The 19,688-nt window shown below is 36.6% G+C and overlaps 1 protein-coding gene across 1 annotated transcript in view; it reads right to left on the minus strand.

Annotated features, from left to right (window-relative positions):
• EPYC (epiphycan) overlaps positions 1-17,721 on the minus strand; it is a 41,400-nt gene extending 23,679 nt beyond the window's left edge. Inside the window, exons 1-2 of the mRNA XM_037064653.1 lie at positions 17,653-17,721; positions 15,155-15,332 (exon numbers count right to left, since the gene is read on the minus strand). Of these exons, the coding sequence (XP_036920548.1) occupies positions 15,155-15,319 (165 nt within the window). The 5' untranslated portion in view covers positions 15,320-15,332; positions 17,653-17,721. The remainder of the gene's footprint in view (positions 1-15,154; positions 15,333-17,652) is intronic.
• Positions 17,722-19,688: the final 1,967 nt, after the last annotated feature.

A 19,688-nucleotide genomic window follows, 5' to 3' on the forward strand; every position in this document is an offset into this window, starting at 1 on the left:
AAATAAGTACTATGTCACAGTGAAACTTTAGCCTAGAGAAACATGATGGCTGAGACAATTCCATGTATTCATCAAACTGCTTCATTTGTCTCTTGGATATTCAGCTAAAATATATTTTCCATTTTCTTTGAATCTAGATTGGGTCATGTGGCTAGTTCTGTCCAATGGAAAGGGAGAAGAAATAATATGCCATATATGGCCCTAATCAGTAAAAAGCAACTATACTTTCTACATGTTCTTTCCTTTCGCTTAACCTGTCAAAGAAGATACCACTGTAAACTCAACTTCCTAAAGTGAAGATGGTGGACTTCTAGTGTAAAAGAAGTGTGAATCCATGAATAACTACTTGGAGGTTAGTAAATCTAATGCCCCGCATGGGACAGTATTGTCAGTGAGAGATAAACTTCCACTGTGTTCAGCCATTGGGATTTTGGCTTCATTTGTTATAGTTGCTAATGTAATTTGCTCTAATATAGACCTTTTCAATGTTTGTTTTCTTTTCCATTTTCTAATCATAGGGAGCAGACAATGTTTAACATTTTATTGGTTAATTTACCTTGTACATGTCATTAACTTTAGGAAAAAATAAATGTACATTTTTTATCTTTCCTACTGTGATTTCCCTTTTACAAATAATGGTTCTTTGATCTTGGTTCCTTGGTTTAGTACTTCCTGAAATATACTACTAAATTTCAGGAAATTCATTGTATTTTGACTTTTTAATTTTTAAAGTCTCAGTATGTAATTAACTTGATTAAATCAAAATGAATACATTTATATAATTAATAAATGTCTTCAGGTCAAATACCAAAATTAGTGTTCTTCTGTTTAAATCAAAATTGTATAAAACCTCAGCATTTGATATTCACTGGTTAGAATATTGCATATGTATTTATGAAAAGGTATACATGATTTTTTGGTTTTTAAAAATATATTCTTCATAAATTCATAACTTTAAATAACAATGCTGCTTTGCATTTAATGTACTGTTTAAGGGAAAAACCCAATGCAAAAGTAATAAGAGCTGATAGAAGACTTCATTTAATCCTACTCTCTAGTCTGTTCCTTTGGCAACCTCAGCACCTTTCTGTTGTTGTTCACGTGTTTCTTTTCTTTGCTGCTGTTGTTGCCAGAAAATGATAATATTCTATTTTTAGCCATCAGAAAGATTTATCCCAGTTTGTTCATGGCCCCTATCAGCATCCCCTTAGGCTCCAGAAATGTAGTAGGTTTCTACTATCTAGTTCTCACAAATGTATCATCCAGGCCTAATTGAATGTCCCCAAATAATATTGGTAAGAAACTCTGGAAAAACTTTAGCAACATTATCTAACAGCTAAGCCAGTTCATGTTCCCTTTACCCTTACTGGCCTTGTCGCCCAAGTAACGCTGCCAGAAGGACAATTTAGTGTAGGCTGAAATCAGTAATCTCCTGAGAATGGGATGGGGAAGGGAGTCAATCACAGTAATTGAAACAAAGCAGTTGGACTGAGAAACAAAACTTGAACTTTCCAAACTCTGGCTTTTTATTTTATGATGGAGTGATTTAGTATTCCTTTTTTTTTAAGTTTTAAGCTTTTCCATCCTGACACAAAGCGTTTATTGAGGCACAAATTAAAATAAACCATGCTTTTTAATATATAGAACTTCTCTGCATTAAACTGCCACTCACTGATGCTGCTGCTGCTGCTGCATATATTATCTTAGAGTATTATGAATTAAAAACTTGTGCACTTATAGGGGATGTCACGGGGAGGACTAGCTTATAGCCAATTGTTTTTAAGAGAGCTGATTATTACATTAACATTTTTTCTACTGCTCAGTATCAGTGGTACTGATAAAAATCAGTGGTAAAGCCTGGCAAAATTTTACAAATTTAAAAGCCTCACTTCATCTCTTAGAGGCAGAATTATTTTAAACAAATTCAAAAGAAGGTACTGAACCAGAATGCTAACCCGAGTCCTCTTCCTACCACTGAGACATTTCTCTGCTGTCGAGGCACTCTCACTGGGGAACCGAATTATAATCCAAAGACTGTTGATGACCCTAGAACCAGAGCAAAGGACTCCAGGTAAGTCAGCTGTATAATAGCATAAGGTAAAGGAGGGGCTGATTTTTAAAGGTCAAAATCTTCAAATTTCTTTTTTGTCATTTGCTTTGGGTCATTAGCATAATAGAAATCACCCTGCCCATAGGAGAAGGCTGATGCTTGTCTATGATCTTCCTTTTTTCTCTCAATACCAAAACATATTGATTCCCTTAAATCTCTATTCCGCATATATTATAGATTCCATACAGTTATAGTAGAGAATTTTTATCTTAAATATCCTGGATTTTATTTCCTCTTTCATAGTTATGTCTTTAGTCAGAGTTTTGAAAACTCTAAAGAAAACACACATAAAAGTATTTGAACCAGCTGCAATATCTTTTGGATATATTTTCTTTGTTCTCCTCATATATGTTTCATGTGAGTAATACATGTTTGCATACATACCTTTCACCTCCTTAAAGACCGCCCTGAATGTGAGCAGAGAGACTGGCCTGACGTCACTGTGATTGCCCTTTAGGGCCCCCCCCCATCTGTATCTCATATTGTACAATCTGGTGAGTGACCATATTATCGAGCAAAAATCCTTGAATGATTTCAATGCCTGTGTGTGTAGACCTTAACAAACACAGTGTACGCCTCACTGTTCCTAGTGAACTCTGGACAGGTCTGCTATAACTTGCCTCAAGAGTGTTAGAATAAGAAATCTGTGGAATGAAGAAAGATCCAGTGAGAATTAGGCATATTACCGGAGGGCTAGGCAGGACAGCGACAGGTCAGATCCAATCCTGGGTTGGAAACTAGTGTGACAGGAGATTATCCAACTCAGAAATATAAAAATTTCTAAAATCTTCTTGAACAGTGTTATTTCAGCAAATCTGTAATTTGCTAATTTATTTTTATCTGTCTCTATGGATGATGCCACAAGACAAAATGAAGAAGACTGTTTTAGAAAAACCATAGTCTGGCCAGAAAGAAGAGAGAAGGCACTCATTCACCACGCAGTTCTAGAGAAGTAAAGGGACCAAAGGGAAAAGCATATTAAACTGCTTAAACAAAAATAGTAAATGACTCACGCTGAAAGAACAGCTAAGAGAAATCGTCAAACACTAAATCTGCATCCTGCCCCCAGAGATTCTGATTTCAATAGTCTGGGTGTGGCCCAGGCATTAGGATTTTAAAAACTCTACAAGCGATTCAAATATATAGCCAAGGTTGATTGAGAACCAACACACTAGAGGGAAAACTTATTCTGCAGACTAGGATGTTGGAGACAGAAATGCCAGTTAAGTCCTGGAACTCTGAAATGTCAAGTCTTGGCAGGAATATGGTAGAAGGATCATTTGTCATTAGGCTTGCGAGGGCCACAGGCTTCAGAAACATCAACAGCAGTGTCAGTTCAGGAATCTGCTGAGGTTGATTCTTCAGCTGAAAAAACAAAGCAAAAACAGAACAAAAAACACAGAGAAAAGGGGAAACTCTCTGGGAGGTAAATTTTGTAAATGCCATAGCAGGAAGCAGGGGTAGAGGCCAGCGGGGTATACAGATTCCAGGCTGGAGAACCCTCTCGCGGGGCAGGAATGCTCGCTCCCAAGAGAGTCTGTCACCTGACACACACAAACAAAATGTAGCCTCAAGTACCAGAANTAAACAAAAATAGTAAATGACTCACGCTGAAAGAACAGCTAAGAGAAATCATCAAACACTAAATCTGCATCCTGCCCCCAGAGATTCTGATTTCAATAGTCTGGGTGTGGCCCAGGCATTAGGATTTTAAAAACTCTACAAGCGATTCAAATATATAGCCAAGGTTGATTGAGAACCAACACACTAGAGGGAAAACTTATTCTGCAGACTAGGATGTTGGAGACAGAAATGCCAGTTAAGTCCTGGAACTCTGAAATGTCAAGTCTTGGCAGGAATATGGTAGAAGGATCATTTGTCATTAGGCTTGCGAGGGCCACAGGCTTCAGAAACATCAACAGCAGTGTCAGTTCAGGAATCTGCTGAGGTTGATTCTTCAGCTGAAAAAACAAAGCAAAAACAGAACAAAAAACACGGAGAAAAGGGGAAACTCTCTGGGAGGTAAATTTTGTAAATGCCATAGCAGGAAGCAGGGGTAGAGGCCAGCGGGGTATACAGATTCCAGGCTGGAGAACCCTTGCGCGGGGCAGGAATGCTCGCTCCCAAGAGAGTCTGTCATCTGACACACACAAACAAAATGTAGCCTCAAGTACCAGAAACCCAGGGTTGTAGAAAAGTGAAATTTAAAGGGTATGCAGAATTTTGGGGTATGCAGAAAAAAATCAAAACAGAAAGAAGCTTCAAGTAGACCTGTTGTCTGGGCCTGCCACCATTGCGTGTTTGAAAACGGTGCAAGAAAACAGGAGTATCTCAAAAGCTGCCCCAAGATAAAGGCCGTGGGGTGTCTTAATCCAGTGTTGCTCGTAACCTCAGTGCATCACAGTGAACTAGAGGGCTTCTTACACCCCGCGATTGCTGGGCCCTCTAGAGTTTCTGATTCACTAGGTCTGGAGTGGGACCTGAGAATTTGCATTTTCCTGACAAACTCCCAGGTGACGTGGATGCTGCCAGCTCAGGACGGTATTTGGAGAAGAATTCCTCTAATGATGGTAAAGCAGTGCCATCATTTAACCCCTGGTGGGAAATTACTAATTGTGTTTCATTTCAAAGATTGCAGACTAAAAACAATGAACATAAGCTGACCGACATCTGGGTGAAGCTATACCAAGATTTCTTCCATGTTCTGACTTCTCAGTTACCAAGTCTCTTCTTAGGTCTCTGGAAGCACTAGGTAGTGGTTTTGGGACTATACTTTTATCTAGAATAACTATTTTAGGGACTCAGAATTAACTTGTTCTTTAAATTTGATGGGGGTTAGGGTCAATGTTGTGATGATAATATGTGTGTAATTGATGCTTCATTCTCTTTAAATATTGAGGTCATGGGAGACTTGGAAATGAGCTAATAACAATTTATGTGCCTCTGAAGGGAGTACATTTGTATCTGGAAAAGCCCACTCAGACTGCACTTATTGAAAGAACCCAGCTTGAATGAGGCACTATGAATCCTCTAGGTGAGATGAAGCAAAAGGAAATGGGGAAGGGTATTTTGGACCGCATATTCTTTGGGCTTTTGAATCACAAAGTGAGCAATTCTGAATTTGTAATGCAATCGCTTTAGGTTTAAACAAGTTTAGAAACTTGCAAAAAGCGTTCATCTGTAGTCTTTTATTTTTCCTCAAAAACTTCATGGAAGTAAGGGAGGTATATATAAATGTGTCATCCTAATGTTTCTAGAATTCTATTTTGAAGTATAGTTACTTAGCATTTAATTTCATCACAGAATATCTCATAAACTATGTCATTAGATAATGTGGCTTGATGTAATTTCGGTTAGCACATGGAGCTGAGAGTGAAATGCCAATCTCAGGTAGAGAGAAGCCTTTAAGACACATTCACTGACACTCTCAGATCCATCTCAGAGCCTCCCAGGGTCAAATCTACAGACTGCCAGAGGATATTGCAGAGTAGTGGTTGGCATGGGGGTAGGTCTCAGGAAGGCGTGAGCATAACTGTCCAATAAGCAGGCGGATTTTCTCCCTTGAAGGTGAGAGCTATGCTGAATGTAATGGTTAAGCCTAATGGCTTAAGAAACCAGCCTCCTGGTGGGTGGGTTCATCCTCTGTCGGCTCCTTTACTCACCTTTCCTGGGGAGCAAGAATGACTAGGGTGATGGTAAGTGGAAGAAGGAACTAGCCCCTAGACGGTTCATCTTCCCTTTGGGGAGAATTGCCTGCCTATTGAGGGCACAAATTCTCTTTTGCCCCTCCACACAGGCCCTGTTTTGCTAACTCGAGGCCCTGTTTTGAGGCCTGTGGTTGATCAACCTGGGGTATTTTGATGACCTAGTTTATTTGGGGGGTTTTGTATTAGCAAGGTCATTGTTGCTTCAGACCTAAGTCATACACTTTGATCTAGGTTTCCTCAGTAATAAGGAGGGCATTTTGAATTCATTTGTCTGAGTTCCATTTCTGTCACTCAAATGACTCTGAAGTTAAGTAGGGTATAGGGGAAGCATGTGTCATGTCCCTTGAAACCTAGCATGTTGCCTAGAAACCCTTGGATATTATTTATATATGTGTGTGTATATCATAATACAAAGTAGTATGCATTTTCATATATGTACCTACTCTTGGTTTCATATTATGTTTCCAATTCTTATTTCTACCTTGGTTCACTTTCTTAATTTATATTTTCATAGAATAATATATTATAACAAATAATAAATAATATAAGGTATAATATATGGAGAATATAATACAATGTACTCTATATAATATATTTTATATGGTGAGATATTATTGTACACTAATGTTTTATCTCTATATATTTATACTTATTTTATGTGTTTATATGTCTATTTTTGTACACAATAGCATTTATTCTGTAAAGAGCCTTAAGGCTCATGTAAGGAGCCTTAAATATTGTTCAGAAAAGGTGGTGGATAAACATAAGTTAAATAATTTATATCTCAGATTTGGTGTCAGGACTGTGACTGATGACAGATTTGGGGACATAATTTCTTGGCATATGTATGTCTGTACGTATTTTGGGACACAGAAACCTTATGTCCCAATAGATAGCTACAGATCTTGTTTGTATTTATCTTGCTTTAACTTCCTCTGTTGCATTGAAATTCTGTTTATAGGATGGCTAGACTGGGTGGTACTGAGGAACAAAGAAGGTCTTGATCTAACTCACCAGCCCCTGTTCCTGGCTCTCAGCAAAGGATTAGTGAGTGGATCTAAAGTGAACCCGTGCCCAACGGAGTCAGCCTTCACTACAGCTCAGACCCCACCCCTTNGACATAATTTCTTGGCATATGTATGTCTGTACGTATTTTGGGACACAGAAACCTTATGTCCCAATAGATAGCTACAGATCTTGTTTGTATTTATCTTGCTTTAACTTCCTCTGTTGCATTGAAATTCTGTTTATAGGATGGCTAGACTGGGTGGTACTGAGGAACAAAGAAGGTCTTGATCTAACTCACCAGCCCCTGTTCCTGGCTCTCAGCAAAAGATTAGTGAGTGGATCTAAAGTGAACCCGCGCCCAACCAAGTCAGCCTTCACTACAGCTCAGACCCCACCCCTTCTGCGAAGACTTCCTGGTCACCAGTGGATCCACTTCTGTGGCTGTTGACTGAATATGTGATTTGATAGTAAAAATAACATTTATTAAAAATTTGCTATGTGCCAGGCTATAAGTTAAAGAGCTAACAAGTTTCTTATTTAATTTTCACTAGGTATCTTGCAAGTAGGAAGCTGAAGCTCAGAGGGATTGTGCAACTGTCCGGGGCCACAGCTTCTGTGAGGGACCTAGGACTCATACAGAGGGAGTCTGACTCCAAAGCCCATTTCACCCAACAGTGTGAAAAACCACCTTCCATGTGCAGGATGGCTGCACGCATGAGCAACACTCAAAGCCAGTGGTTTCTTTCACCATTTTTGAAGTGTGTGTGTTAATGGTTCAAGTGCACAGGCCAAGCCAGATTGAGAAGAAACGGTTCTTGCCTATTTATTTATTTAATTTAGGAGCCCCACTGTGCCAGTAAATTCCTAGTCAGCAAGTGCAGACCTTCAGCAGATAATATTTACATGATAAACCTGTGCCTCTTTTTTTAAAGCCTTTGAAATGTAGAATGTTTTTTTACTCTGGATTCTCACTGTAGCATAGACTGTTTTTCGTTCAACAGAACAGAATTTTGAACTCAAGTTTCTCCCAAATTGTCCCATTGGTTGATAATAAATCTTGAAGCTATTCTGTGTTGTTACCATATGTCAACAGTTGGTTCCCAAACATATTGCAAGTCTCTGAGCATTTCAGCCTGGGCTACTGAAAAATGTCCTTATGGGTTCACACACTGGTATGTAAATATGTTAAGCCCAATGGAATTAATTCTGTGTAAACCTAAGTCTAGTGCTCAAATTGATTTCAGTGATCATATTAATTATCTAAAAAAATGTGAGCATGAACCCTGGCAATGAAACCTGTACCTTATTTTCTATTTTATCTTGAAAATGGATGAGGACGAAATGGGTTTGGCAAAGACTGCTCAATCCCCACATTTCTGACAAAGCGGCTTTCAGTTCAGCAGGATCGCCTTACCGCCCCCTCCCTTAACTACTTTGACAGCTAGGAGAGTTGCTTAGATATTATGTTCATTGTAATCACTTGAAAATTCTTGTTTTTCTGATTCTTAATAATCAAATTACTTAATTTCAAAGAAAAGAAACCTTAATGTTGGACCCAGCAAACAAAAATTAAAGATTAAAGAGAAGAAGAAGAAAAATAATGGAGGCTTTTGGGGCCAAAATCTCTCTGGTTTGGCATTAACAAAATCTGGTTTAAATTTTACTCTGAAACTTAGTAGCTGAATAACCTTGGGCAAAATTCTGATCCTCAGTTGCTCATAGAGTAATAAGAGTAGTAATAATGATCACATCTTATTTCAAGGGGTAGTTAAGAGAATTAACTTAGCTTTGTGGTCTCATAAATAATTATAATACAAATACAAAAGTCACTGGCAAATACTATCAGAGTTCTTTTCTTTTTTCCTGATGATCTTACAAAATTGTATAGTTTTGTTGCTTCACTTTTCTTAAGGTTTTCAGATAGCTTAAACTAAGAATCAAGCAGTTTACGATGGTCTTTAAAAGAAGCATATGGAAAGTCAATCAGACAGCCATACTGAAAGCTAGTCAGCACCATTCCAGTCTGCCATCCGCCCTCCGCAGCATCTTCAGTGAAGGAGAATGAACAGAAACACTGCTTTTTCCCCCCACTATATCCTAAAAATAATATCTAATACAGGTTGACTGAAACTTTAACAAGTAATTTGAACAAGTTACTTCCTCCAATTAGAGATGTTTTATACGCAAACCATACGTTTAAAACTTTGAAACATATTGTATAAATTGTCCAAAGCAAGGCATCATCCCAAGTATAAAAATAAAAATAAACAGTAGAATATTACTGATTTAGTCTTTTTTCAGAAAATACATAGATAATTTTTGAAATAAGCCATCCATTAGCGTTAAAAAGTTCTATACCAATTTATTATATTTAGATAACCTAATTTTAGTATCTTTCTTCCATATTATTATCTAAACTAGATATCAATTACTGTAAGTCATCCAAAATTAGCTGGACTCTACTTAAGAAAGAGATTTCGGATGTTACAGGGCATCAACACAGGTCACAGATCATTTTGCTCAGCACCGTGTCATCCTGATGACAAAAGAAAGGAAATCATTGCTTAGTGGTTAATTGATACAACTGCCGTCACTGAGTTCTCTCCTGTTCCCACAACTCCACAAAATTTAATTTTAATTCATTTGATGAAGGCTGTAGTTTCTTCTCTTATTAATGCTGTTTTTAAAGCTGAACTTATTTATTTCAATGGAAGTTTTCTTTATAAGGATGGTTTTAAACAATCCATGTACTTGTTCTTTCTACGAAAGGAAAAAAATGGCCTTAATTTTGAAATCAATAGTGAGTTATAGAAAAGAAAGCAAACCTCATTCAAGAAATTTCCTATTAGTCAATTATTACTAATGCTTTTTACTAGTCACGTTTATATATGAATGCATACCCTATCTCATTCCGTATCTACTTCAAACATTTGTCTGAGGATATGAGGATCACTGGAGAAGAAAGGTGAGGGAAGTAACATGAAACCAGGGAAGAATGAGGTGAAAATTAAGCTCCAGGGTTCTGAGCAAAATGACAACCACACTGAGTTACCAGATGTAGAACACAGAAAATAAAAATAAAAATCCCTTAAAAGTTGTAACCTACTGTGACACTGAGAACAGAGAGAAAACGGTCCTCCACATCCTCATGAAGGGCACTTTGTACTGTCATTGAATATGTCCTCCTCACCCCGCCCCAAGCAAGTATAGTCAAATATGCTTTATGGACTCTGTAATGTAACATTCCCGATGTTTCCTGAAGATCCAAAAACATTGCACGTACAATTAAGGAAAAAGTAATTAGATAAGACTAAAGTAACCTAGCAGGTGAGCAGCAGTCTCCTTGTCTTGATGAAGTGAAGGACATTTTACAGGAGAATATAAGTTTAATTCCTTCAGCAGAGTCACTGAGAACATTTCTCAGTAAAGAAATTATTAATGGGCAGGAATAATGTTTTCTCAAGCAATCAATGAGAAATGAGCAATCAATAACCACCAAACTGTATCATGAAAATGGAAGCACCAAATACCTACCTCGGTCAAAAACACAACCTATTAGCCACTCAAAGAACATTAAATTTTAAACTATGTAGTTTTCTGATGCATTCTTTAAAGATAATAGCAAAATGTTCCTCTGGATCCTTCCTGGGCAGCCAGATACGTGATATACACAGGGTGGACAAAAGTTGGTTTCCAGGGGTGAATATGGAAAAGAATACAGTAATTAATAAATAATAATACAAGAATAAATTCTGTGTCCCATGTACTCACAACCATAAGCCTACTTTTGCCTCACCCTTCATATATGCTATTACATAAGTAAGTATAATAAAATAATATATATTTTTGTTACTGCCTATAACTTAGAAATATGTTGGAGAATGACTATTTGCAATTACTTCGAAGTAGTGAGTATTAAGTTATTTTTTATAGTAATTAGATAACAGCCAGCTGTCTATAAAGGTGACTTCTATCTCACATTATTCACCCATAAAGGAATGTTTTTCTTTCTCTTTTAGGAGTGCTGGCGCTAAAACCAGTACCAAGTCAAAAGGACAATTTGGAAATGGTAGAAAATGGAGGGAGGTAATACAGTCCTTTACTAACCTGCTGAAGTTTATTTCCTGATGTAAGAAGATAGTATCACAATGGTTATATACCTGTACAATATTAGTCAAGTTACTAGCCTGCTCTTTGTCTCAATACCTTCATCTATTCACTGGGAATAACAGCAGCACTTCATAGTTTTGTTGAGAGAAATAAAGGAAATAATACACGTGAAATGCCTAGAGTAGCACCTGGCCCATAACAAGTGCTCAGTCAGGGTTAACTGTTATCCATCAGGAAGCAAAAAATCTATATTGAGTCTTATGGCTCATAATCACATCCTATTCATACCATTAACGTAAAATAAAAGCTCAGTAAAAATTGCAACATTTTTACGTCACATGAACAAAGATATCCATTGGGTAATATAGAGAATTACGATATAATAGCTGGGCCTCAAATCTGTTCCTAACATAGAACCCAGTAGGTCCTGGATATTCTAGGTTATCAGAAATCACACATCATCAGTCTGGAATACTATTATTGCACATAATTTTCAACAAAAGAAATATTTTCATGACCCTTTTTCAACCACTGAAGAGGTAATAAACTCTACCTAGTGAAAATCAATAGAGCGCTATTGAGATTCTAAATCTGAGGTTCAAGGGGTGGTTTAGCTTGTTGACCAGATAAATCACTGGACTCACAAATGCAAGCCTTACAGTAGTAAATTCAAGATTGGTTTTCAGAAAAAAAATGTTTACTTATTACATATTTTATTAGTTTTCTATTGCTGCATAATAAATTCCATAAACTGGGCAGCTTAAAACCATACTCATTTTTTAACTCACAGTTTCTGTGGGTCAGAAATCCAGGGCTGACCTGACTGGGCTCTCTTTTCACAGTCTCACAAAGGTCAAAATTAAGGTGGTGGCTGGGTCTGTAACTTCATGTGGAGCTCGGGTTTCTTGTATCTGTAGGCCTGAGGTCCTGTAAGCTTGCTGGCTGTCAGCTTCCCTCAACAGCTCGAGACTTCGGCATTCCTTGCTATGTGGGCCCATTTATCTTTATAGCCAGCAACAGTTTCCCTTGAACTAAATTTCTCTCTCGTGCTTCAAATTTTGTCCTTAACTTCAAGACAATGATTTAAAGGACTCATGAGTTTAGGCCATGCTGACCAAGATAACCTAGATTATATAACAGAACCTAATTGCAAAAGTAATATCCAAATAAATGCATGATGTTGAGAATTAGAGAGGGCATGGGTACACCAGGGGGTGGGCCACTTAGGGGACACCTTAGAATTCTGCCTATCATATAACTCAAAAACCTTAAGGATTAACAATTCAAAGCCCAGACCAAAAGGTCTATTCTATTGGCACAAGATGCTAAGTGTTAGAATGTATCAGAAAGAAACTGGCATTTGGAAGCATTGTTCAGTTATCTCATAAATTTACAATTTTAGAATATAAATTGTCTTTTCTACAGGCAGAACCATAGTCTTGGCATTGAGGACAAAAACTGAAGAATCTGATCCCACCATTTTCCATGTGCTTTATTTGCCAACAATTTTTTCATCAACTGTATCTCATATGGTTGTATTACCAACATTCATTCAAAAAGTGTCACATAGAATCAAGAATTTGTGGGACAACCACCCTTAATTTTAAAGCTTAGACAAATAGTATTATCAGGAGTAACCAGAATACAAACTTCCAAGACTGCATTCAAGAAATTAGTGTCATGAGTAACTATACTGTAGAATCCATTTACGTGACTGGGTCTGTTGACTTTATTTCTGATCTTTCCATGAGGAATTATTTATATACATATGTGTATGTGTATATATATATATGTATATGTACATGTATATACATATATTAGTTATTTATCTGTAAAGCAATTTCTATTGATAATTTATAAGTATCTAAGCTAAAGTTCCTTAGAATTTTCTTTCTCGTGTCATCTTATTTATCATTGCTTTTACAATTTTTTCATAGGTATTGGTTAAATGGGTTGATTGATTTCTGCTATTGGACAAACCTTGTATTTTTTAAAATTATATATAGTTTATGTCTTTAAGTGTGTTATAGTATCATAGCCATATATATGTATATCCATATGTATGATCTCTATATAAATTGGTTTGGTATTTTTTCCTTTTTTATTTTATTTTTTTTCCATTACCATTTAGCCCTTCTATGCCCCCTCCCTCCCTGCAGTCACCACACTGTTGTCCGAGTCCATGAATCTTTTTTCCTTTTGGCTCAATCCCTCCACCCCTACCCTCCCTCGCTGAGCTGTCAGCCTGCTCTCCACCTCTGAGTCTGTCTCTATGTTGCTTGTTAGTTCAGTTTGTTCATTAGATTCCACATATTTTATAATGTGACTTTACCACAAAATATTGTTAAATTGGGGATAATTATATATTTCATCAACCACAGGGACTATCCGTGGCTCTCTGGAGCCCTTGGTTGTTAGAATTCTGAGTTTAGTTAGGCCTGTGTGAACATCAGGGGTGTTTGCATGGCATAGGGGCTGGGGTATGTAAGGATATGATGCCTTATATTTGGCATCTTGAAGGAAGGTTGTTATTACAGAATAACAGAATACTGAGGAAAGGCTGTATACTTAATCACCATTATATAGATATATTTATTAGCTTAAATTTTTTTGTGGCAGGAAGAGTTTCAGAATCTCCTAAGAGTGTCTCGGGCTTCCTGAACAGTAAAAGGCATCCTGATGTGGAGAATGGCCTTAAAGGAGTCTGCTGATAAAGCTCACTGACCTCACAATTCTGCCTAAGGCAACCTTGGTTTCAAGCAGTGTTTCTTCTACTGTGCATTTGGTCTTTTGAAAGGAATATGCAGTCCCTTGAATCCACTCCTCAGCCCTACTCAAAATAGAGGATTCACCTATGGTACTCACCAAAGCTCTTTGGTCTTAAATACTTTTTGGATAAGTGATAGATAAGTTTACATCAAAATATTTAATTTGCTAGACAGATACAGATATGTACTGATTTTTAAATAAATTTATAAAAGATGGAAAAAAGGAACAGAGTAGGTAAGTTAAGCCTAGAAATTTTTCTTCTTATACTCTATATTAATGCATTAAGCTGAACATATAAAAATCACAGACAGCAAGATTAGTTATTGACTGTAAATTCTCAACAGAAATTTCCTTAACATAACAAAGTTATACAGGGAAGCGAATCAAAGAGTAAATATTAATAAAGCCCTAGAAAATAGAGTCACGTCCTATGTGCAGAGGAAAAGTGATCCACTGTCAAGCCTAAAACTTTACTGAAAAGTGGGACAGAGACAGAGGGTGGGTTGGAGTGGTACAGGAAAACAAAGACAAATGAGATAGGGAAAGAAAAATAGGGTAAGGGGAGAAGGCTTGTGAAAACCATTGTATTGTGAAATTCTGATTCTTATTTCCACAAGTCAGCAAAAGCAATAAGCATGCTTATTTATATCTTACTAATGATATATCTAAGTTCCATATGATTTAAATATATGCATTTGTCTAAATGTTTCATTTTCTTAGTTATCAAAAGCAGTTATTCTAAGAAGACTTACCCTTGAACCACTGCACAAAATATGTTATGATCTTGTAAAGATGATGCAATTTCCTTCTTATGATCCTTCATTAGTTTTTGTCAATGTTGCACATTAATTACACTCTAGCATTTCAAGGTCTGTTTGTTTTCTGATTCAGAAAAATTAAGCTGTATTCTTTAGTTATGTAAAAAGCCTAGCATTTAATTAGGACCTGTCTGGTCCGATTTATCAGCTGTGGGCTGGAACCCTGCCAACGCCTGTGTCACTGCTGGGAGGGAAGCGGTCCTTCAGGAGGGCGTGTTTGCTCCTGGAGTGGGGTCATGGCCCAAACCACTGCTTTTCCCCTAAATTCTTTTTATTTCCTAATTTATTATAACCTCACATTTTTTCCTTTACCATAAACTTCCCAAAGTTCTTTATCATTACATATGTATTATTTTCCCTTTTCCTTGCTGGCTACCGCTTTTTCCTCTAACTTTCTCTAACTTGATAAAAACACTTTTTTTCCTCCCAATTTTGTGAGAAGACATAAAGGAAATAAAGCAAGCTGCAAGAAAGCATGAGAGTGTTTTAATGTTCATCTCTAACAGATCGAACATTCTGGAGAAAAGGTTCATATGAAATTAGTAAGACAGAGCATCTCAATGGATAAATCAGTAAAAATATTTTGAAGAGACAGTCCCCAATAATTTCTCATACAAGGCTTTTAAAAGTACCTCAGCGTGACCGATAGGCATGTTTTCATAGCTGTATAAATGATCCAGGTCTTCCAAGGCGGCATCGTGAGATTCTGAGTCATAGTTGATTGGCTCTAAGGTTGGAGCAGGTACAGCAGCATCGAAGATGACAAGCCCCAGAACAAGTCTTGCTAATGCTTTCATTTTGCAAACTCTCCTAGTCATAAAATATTGAAATGTGTAAATATTTAATTGATGATAACTTAGGAATAGTTGGCATTGAATAGGAATGATAGATAAATCAATGTTAACACTGATGAATGCTAGCTGGTAGTTTTTTTTTTACATGAATAATGTATAAACATAATACAAGAAATTGTATAGCTTCTGGTGACTATTGATACCAGATGTTCAGAGTAATGCACAAACCTATCCACGTTTTCATAGTAGATATGGTAATTACAGTGAAGTTGCTCTGACTTTATGGAGAAACGGGGAAAATGGGATGCAGAAAGATTGTGATATACTTATTCACAAAAGCTTCTACAGTGTTAGGCATTAAGATTGTTTTATGAACTGTGGAGTGTAGGGATGAAGGTGATGATGGAGATGATGATGACGATGATGATGGAGATGACGATCACTGTAGCTGTCACACTGTTTTACTGATGAGAAAACCAAGACAGAGTTGTTCATACACAGGAACTCATAACAGTTTCTTGTGCATTTAAGCCTAGGGTGTTTAGAGACAAAATAATAAAGACTTTTTTCTTTTTACTTCTTTCTTGCCTCTAGGTATTGTTAAAATATAGATTATTTAATATGCACATGCATTCACATTTCATGCATTATTTTAAAAAACTTGTTCAAAACCAAATGGAGAAAACAGAAAGTTATTTGTCTTTAGTCTTCAGTGTTGTATTTCAATTCTTAATAGCTATTTAAAGTATAAACCCAGAATCAACAGGAATACATGTGTGACAGGCATTATTTGGCAAGACTTTTTAGAGGAGGGTTTGTACACATATGGCACCGAAAAAAATCGTTGGTTTTGTAATTCTTCGATAAGCACAATCTTTATTTTCCATGATAACCATTCATTTGGGGATTTAATTAAGGTCTTATCATTTTAATTATTGTAGTTCTATATATACTCTTTTGAATACATTGTACTTTCTAACAAAAAACTCTCAAAGATTTAAGTTGGGCCTGTCAGAAATGTTACCCAGTGATTATTTATTGAGGAAGCAAGTTATTTGTAAAAAAAAGTTTATCAAAGATGTCTAATTTTGAAGGTTTTGCATTTTGGACATGCTTCTTGAGTTTAATGTAAAAACAGTACCTGTGGTGTGTGTGCCTTTGCACACATATAAAAGAGGATTCATGGTAAACATTGCTTATGAACTTGAATGTGCTGGCAGACACACTGACCTTCAGTTACTGAAAGGAAGTCTTTATGAAGCAGGTTTAGGCAGAAGGATACGAAATTCCTCTGAGAATAAGAAGCAGTACAAGGGGCTCCTTTTTATCCCTTTCTATGCTTTCTTCACATACATTTTTTATTCACACTGGATAAACGAAGCCTCTGTTTTACCTGCCTTTGAAGAGCAAATCCTGCAATCTTTGCCGGATTGCAGATTTGGAACTGTTTAATGCAATTACTAACAAAGTCTTACTTAACAACACAGTGTGATTGGCAAATCTTCCAGAAGCCACTGTTCCACTTTCTCGTCAGAAGCATTTAAAGTAGCCACTCCTAACCTAAATAAATATATTTTTCTTGTATATTTCTAGTAACTTGCATTGTCCAAAAAATGCACTTGCTGTTTTTTTCTCTTTGTACTCCATATTTGATTATAAATGTATACATATTAGGGTTTATCTGCATTTGTCTTATCCCCTGAAGCTGACAGCAGTAATGTAGTCTTTGAGAATATTAGAAATATGAAGAACATATATCATGTCTAGTTAAAATACTATGTTCCTTTTTCTGAGCAATTTTATTAGTATTTAATGTTATATCATTGTTGAAATTTTGGAATTGTTGTCCACTTGACTCCATTTCATGATACCTTGAAAATACATACTTATATAAAACTTTAAAATATATAGCTCAAAAAGACATTCTAAATGCATAATTCTGGTATGATCAGTATATTTTTCAAACATCTGAAATCTCATTTTCTTCTTTTGCATTATATTTCAGTCAATAATAATCAATAGTGCCTGTCTATACTTGCAAAGAATGTGCTCTGTCAGGGAACTTCACTTAAGAAATGTATTGGAAACTATTATTTTACTGGCACCTGTCATGACTCTTAAGATGAACTATTTTGCTGTATGTTATTAATTCCTAAGCTAATTCAGAGTTTTGGATTTTCCAAGAATAACATAAATATACACATAGAAAAAACTAAACTCAAACCTTTGAATCAAAGTTCACCATGAGATATTAAAGCAAGTTGAATTAGTTCTATAGGTTGTCATAGTAGAAAAAAGGTCTCTAACCCAAGAAGAAAGCAAGTATAAAAACTTACCTTTGGCTCTGACTTGCTGAAATGGCACAGAGTGACTGCAGACACAGAGCCAGTGGGGTTTGCCCCTGACCAATGGCTGTGAGTTCTGGTCGTGGGGGGTGGAATGTGTAACACTCAATTTTCTGTTTGGAAAAGCTAACCTTGAGAAATGCTTCTCAGTCTTTGAAAACCCCAAACTACTTTATAGTCACTCCAATTGTGCAGTAGAATCCAAATTTCATCTATAAAGCTCTTGAAATTATGTTAAAAGAGTTAACATTGTCGATATGTCACCTTAAAATTTTTTAATGAAAAAGTTGGTTTTAACATATCTCATGTATAATAAATTCAGTGGCTAATAAGTTAAAATGTATGTAGTGATACTATACATGGATATTTCATAAATATTCTAATAAGAAACACTTTTCCTAAGCTATGCATGTTTTAAATTGCTTTCTTCCCTTAATGTTAACTGAAATTCAGTAAATATTGCAAAGCCTTCCCTGTTTAATGTTGGGTAAGTAATATATATATACTTATATATTGCTTTGAATGCTTCGAGAGCAGTGAAACAATGAATTTTTTGCATTAATAATTTCCAAAAACTTATGTCCAGAAATAAATGCAATTTGAGTGCTTGGGGGGTGTGTGTCTCTATTTCCTCTCTTTAATCTATCAGAGCCAAAGTAATCAAATTACACTAAAAAACCCTTTATTTTATAAAATGAGATTTATTTTAGGTTCTTGGAACATGACATTACTTGTGAAACTGTTATATAACAGGTATGAAGATAAAATATATTTGAATTAAATATCAACTCTTCACTTTCATTCACACTGCAAACGTTCTAGAGAAGCCTGAAATGTGGGTTTTGCATTCCTCTATGCGGTGCATAAATCTAGTTGTCTGTGCATCAGGTATCCCCTCTGTGACCAGAAGTGAATACTCTATTAAATTTTGAAAGCGGGTTAGGTCCTGGGCTAACTGATCAAGTGAAAACTCACTCTCCTTTCTGCTTCCCTCTCACCTTTTCTTCCCCAAAGCTCCTTTGCCCTTCTGTTCAGGGCACTCTCAGGCTTCATCCCCACCATCCATACCTGCCTTCAAATGATTTGTTCTCAGTGTGCGTTATTTTCTCGGGACCAATTTTATCTATAACAGTAACAGTGGTGCTGGGTACAGTATGAAGTCTACCAAGACTTCTCAAACAGGAAGGAAGCCATCTGGGGGACTTCTCCCTGGCATCCCACTGAGTCATTTAGGGGTGCTGCTTGCAGAAACATTTCTGAAAAGGGACACGTATCTGAGTTCCTTTGCTGGCTCTGTTTAGCAGCAATGTCCGCCACTATGTGTTAGATGATTTTATAATTGTTAATTCTCTCAACACATTTTCAAACAGACTGATTAATCACTATTCACAAATGGGTAAACTGATACTCGTATAAAATTGTCCAGTGTCACACATGACACAGAGAAAACCAAATCAGGTTGTTTCCAGATCTTACTGAGCCCATCTAAGGGCCACTAGTGAAGGTAAAAAGGCAGCACTACTTGTCAGTTTCTTACATACTAAGGCTGTTCACCTGTTACTAGGTTTAGACTCCATCAGATGCTTTAGAATAAAAATAGGTGAATAGAACATCCATGAAAACAACGGGCACCTCTCCCCCTCCCTGCATTATTTAATCTGGTATATATGGGTTTATGGTGATGCTGGAAGACCTGGAAGACCTGTTCGTTCTTCTATTATTACCCTGCACATTGTCAGAAAGGTGGATCTGCCATGTCCCCTGCTTTCTGGAGAGTTCTGGCTGAACCTGTAAGACTCCATTTCCAGAAATAACATTCTCACAGTCTCCTTTGGACTATGGGTGTTTCAACGATGTCTTCCATAGGCTTTAGGACACTCTCTACTAATGCAGCTGTTTTGCGACAACTTGATAACCAAATTATTTACCTTATTGTAGATTGAAAGCATAAATGATTATTCCTGGGTTTTCTTCCAAATAAGTAAGCCTTTCATATTTCTTTATAACATTGGACAAAGTTTAAAAAT

This window comes from Sturnira hondurensis, unplaced genomic scaffold (genome assembly GCF_014824575.4).
Source record: "Sturnira hondurensis isolate 20B ecotype Veracruz unplaced genomic scaffold, ASM1482457v3 Scaffold0015509, whole genome shotgun sequence".
NCBI classification, from domain to species: Eukaryota; Metazoa; Chordata; class Mammalia; order Chiroptera; family Phyllostomidae; genus Sturnira; species Sturnira hondurensis.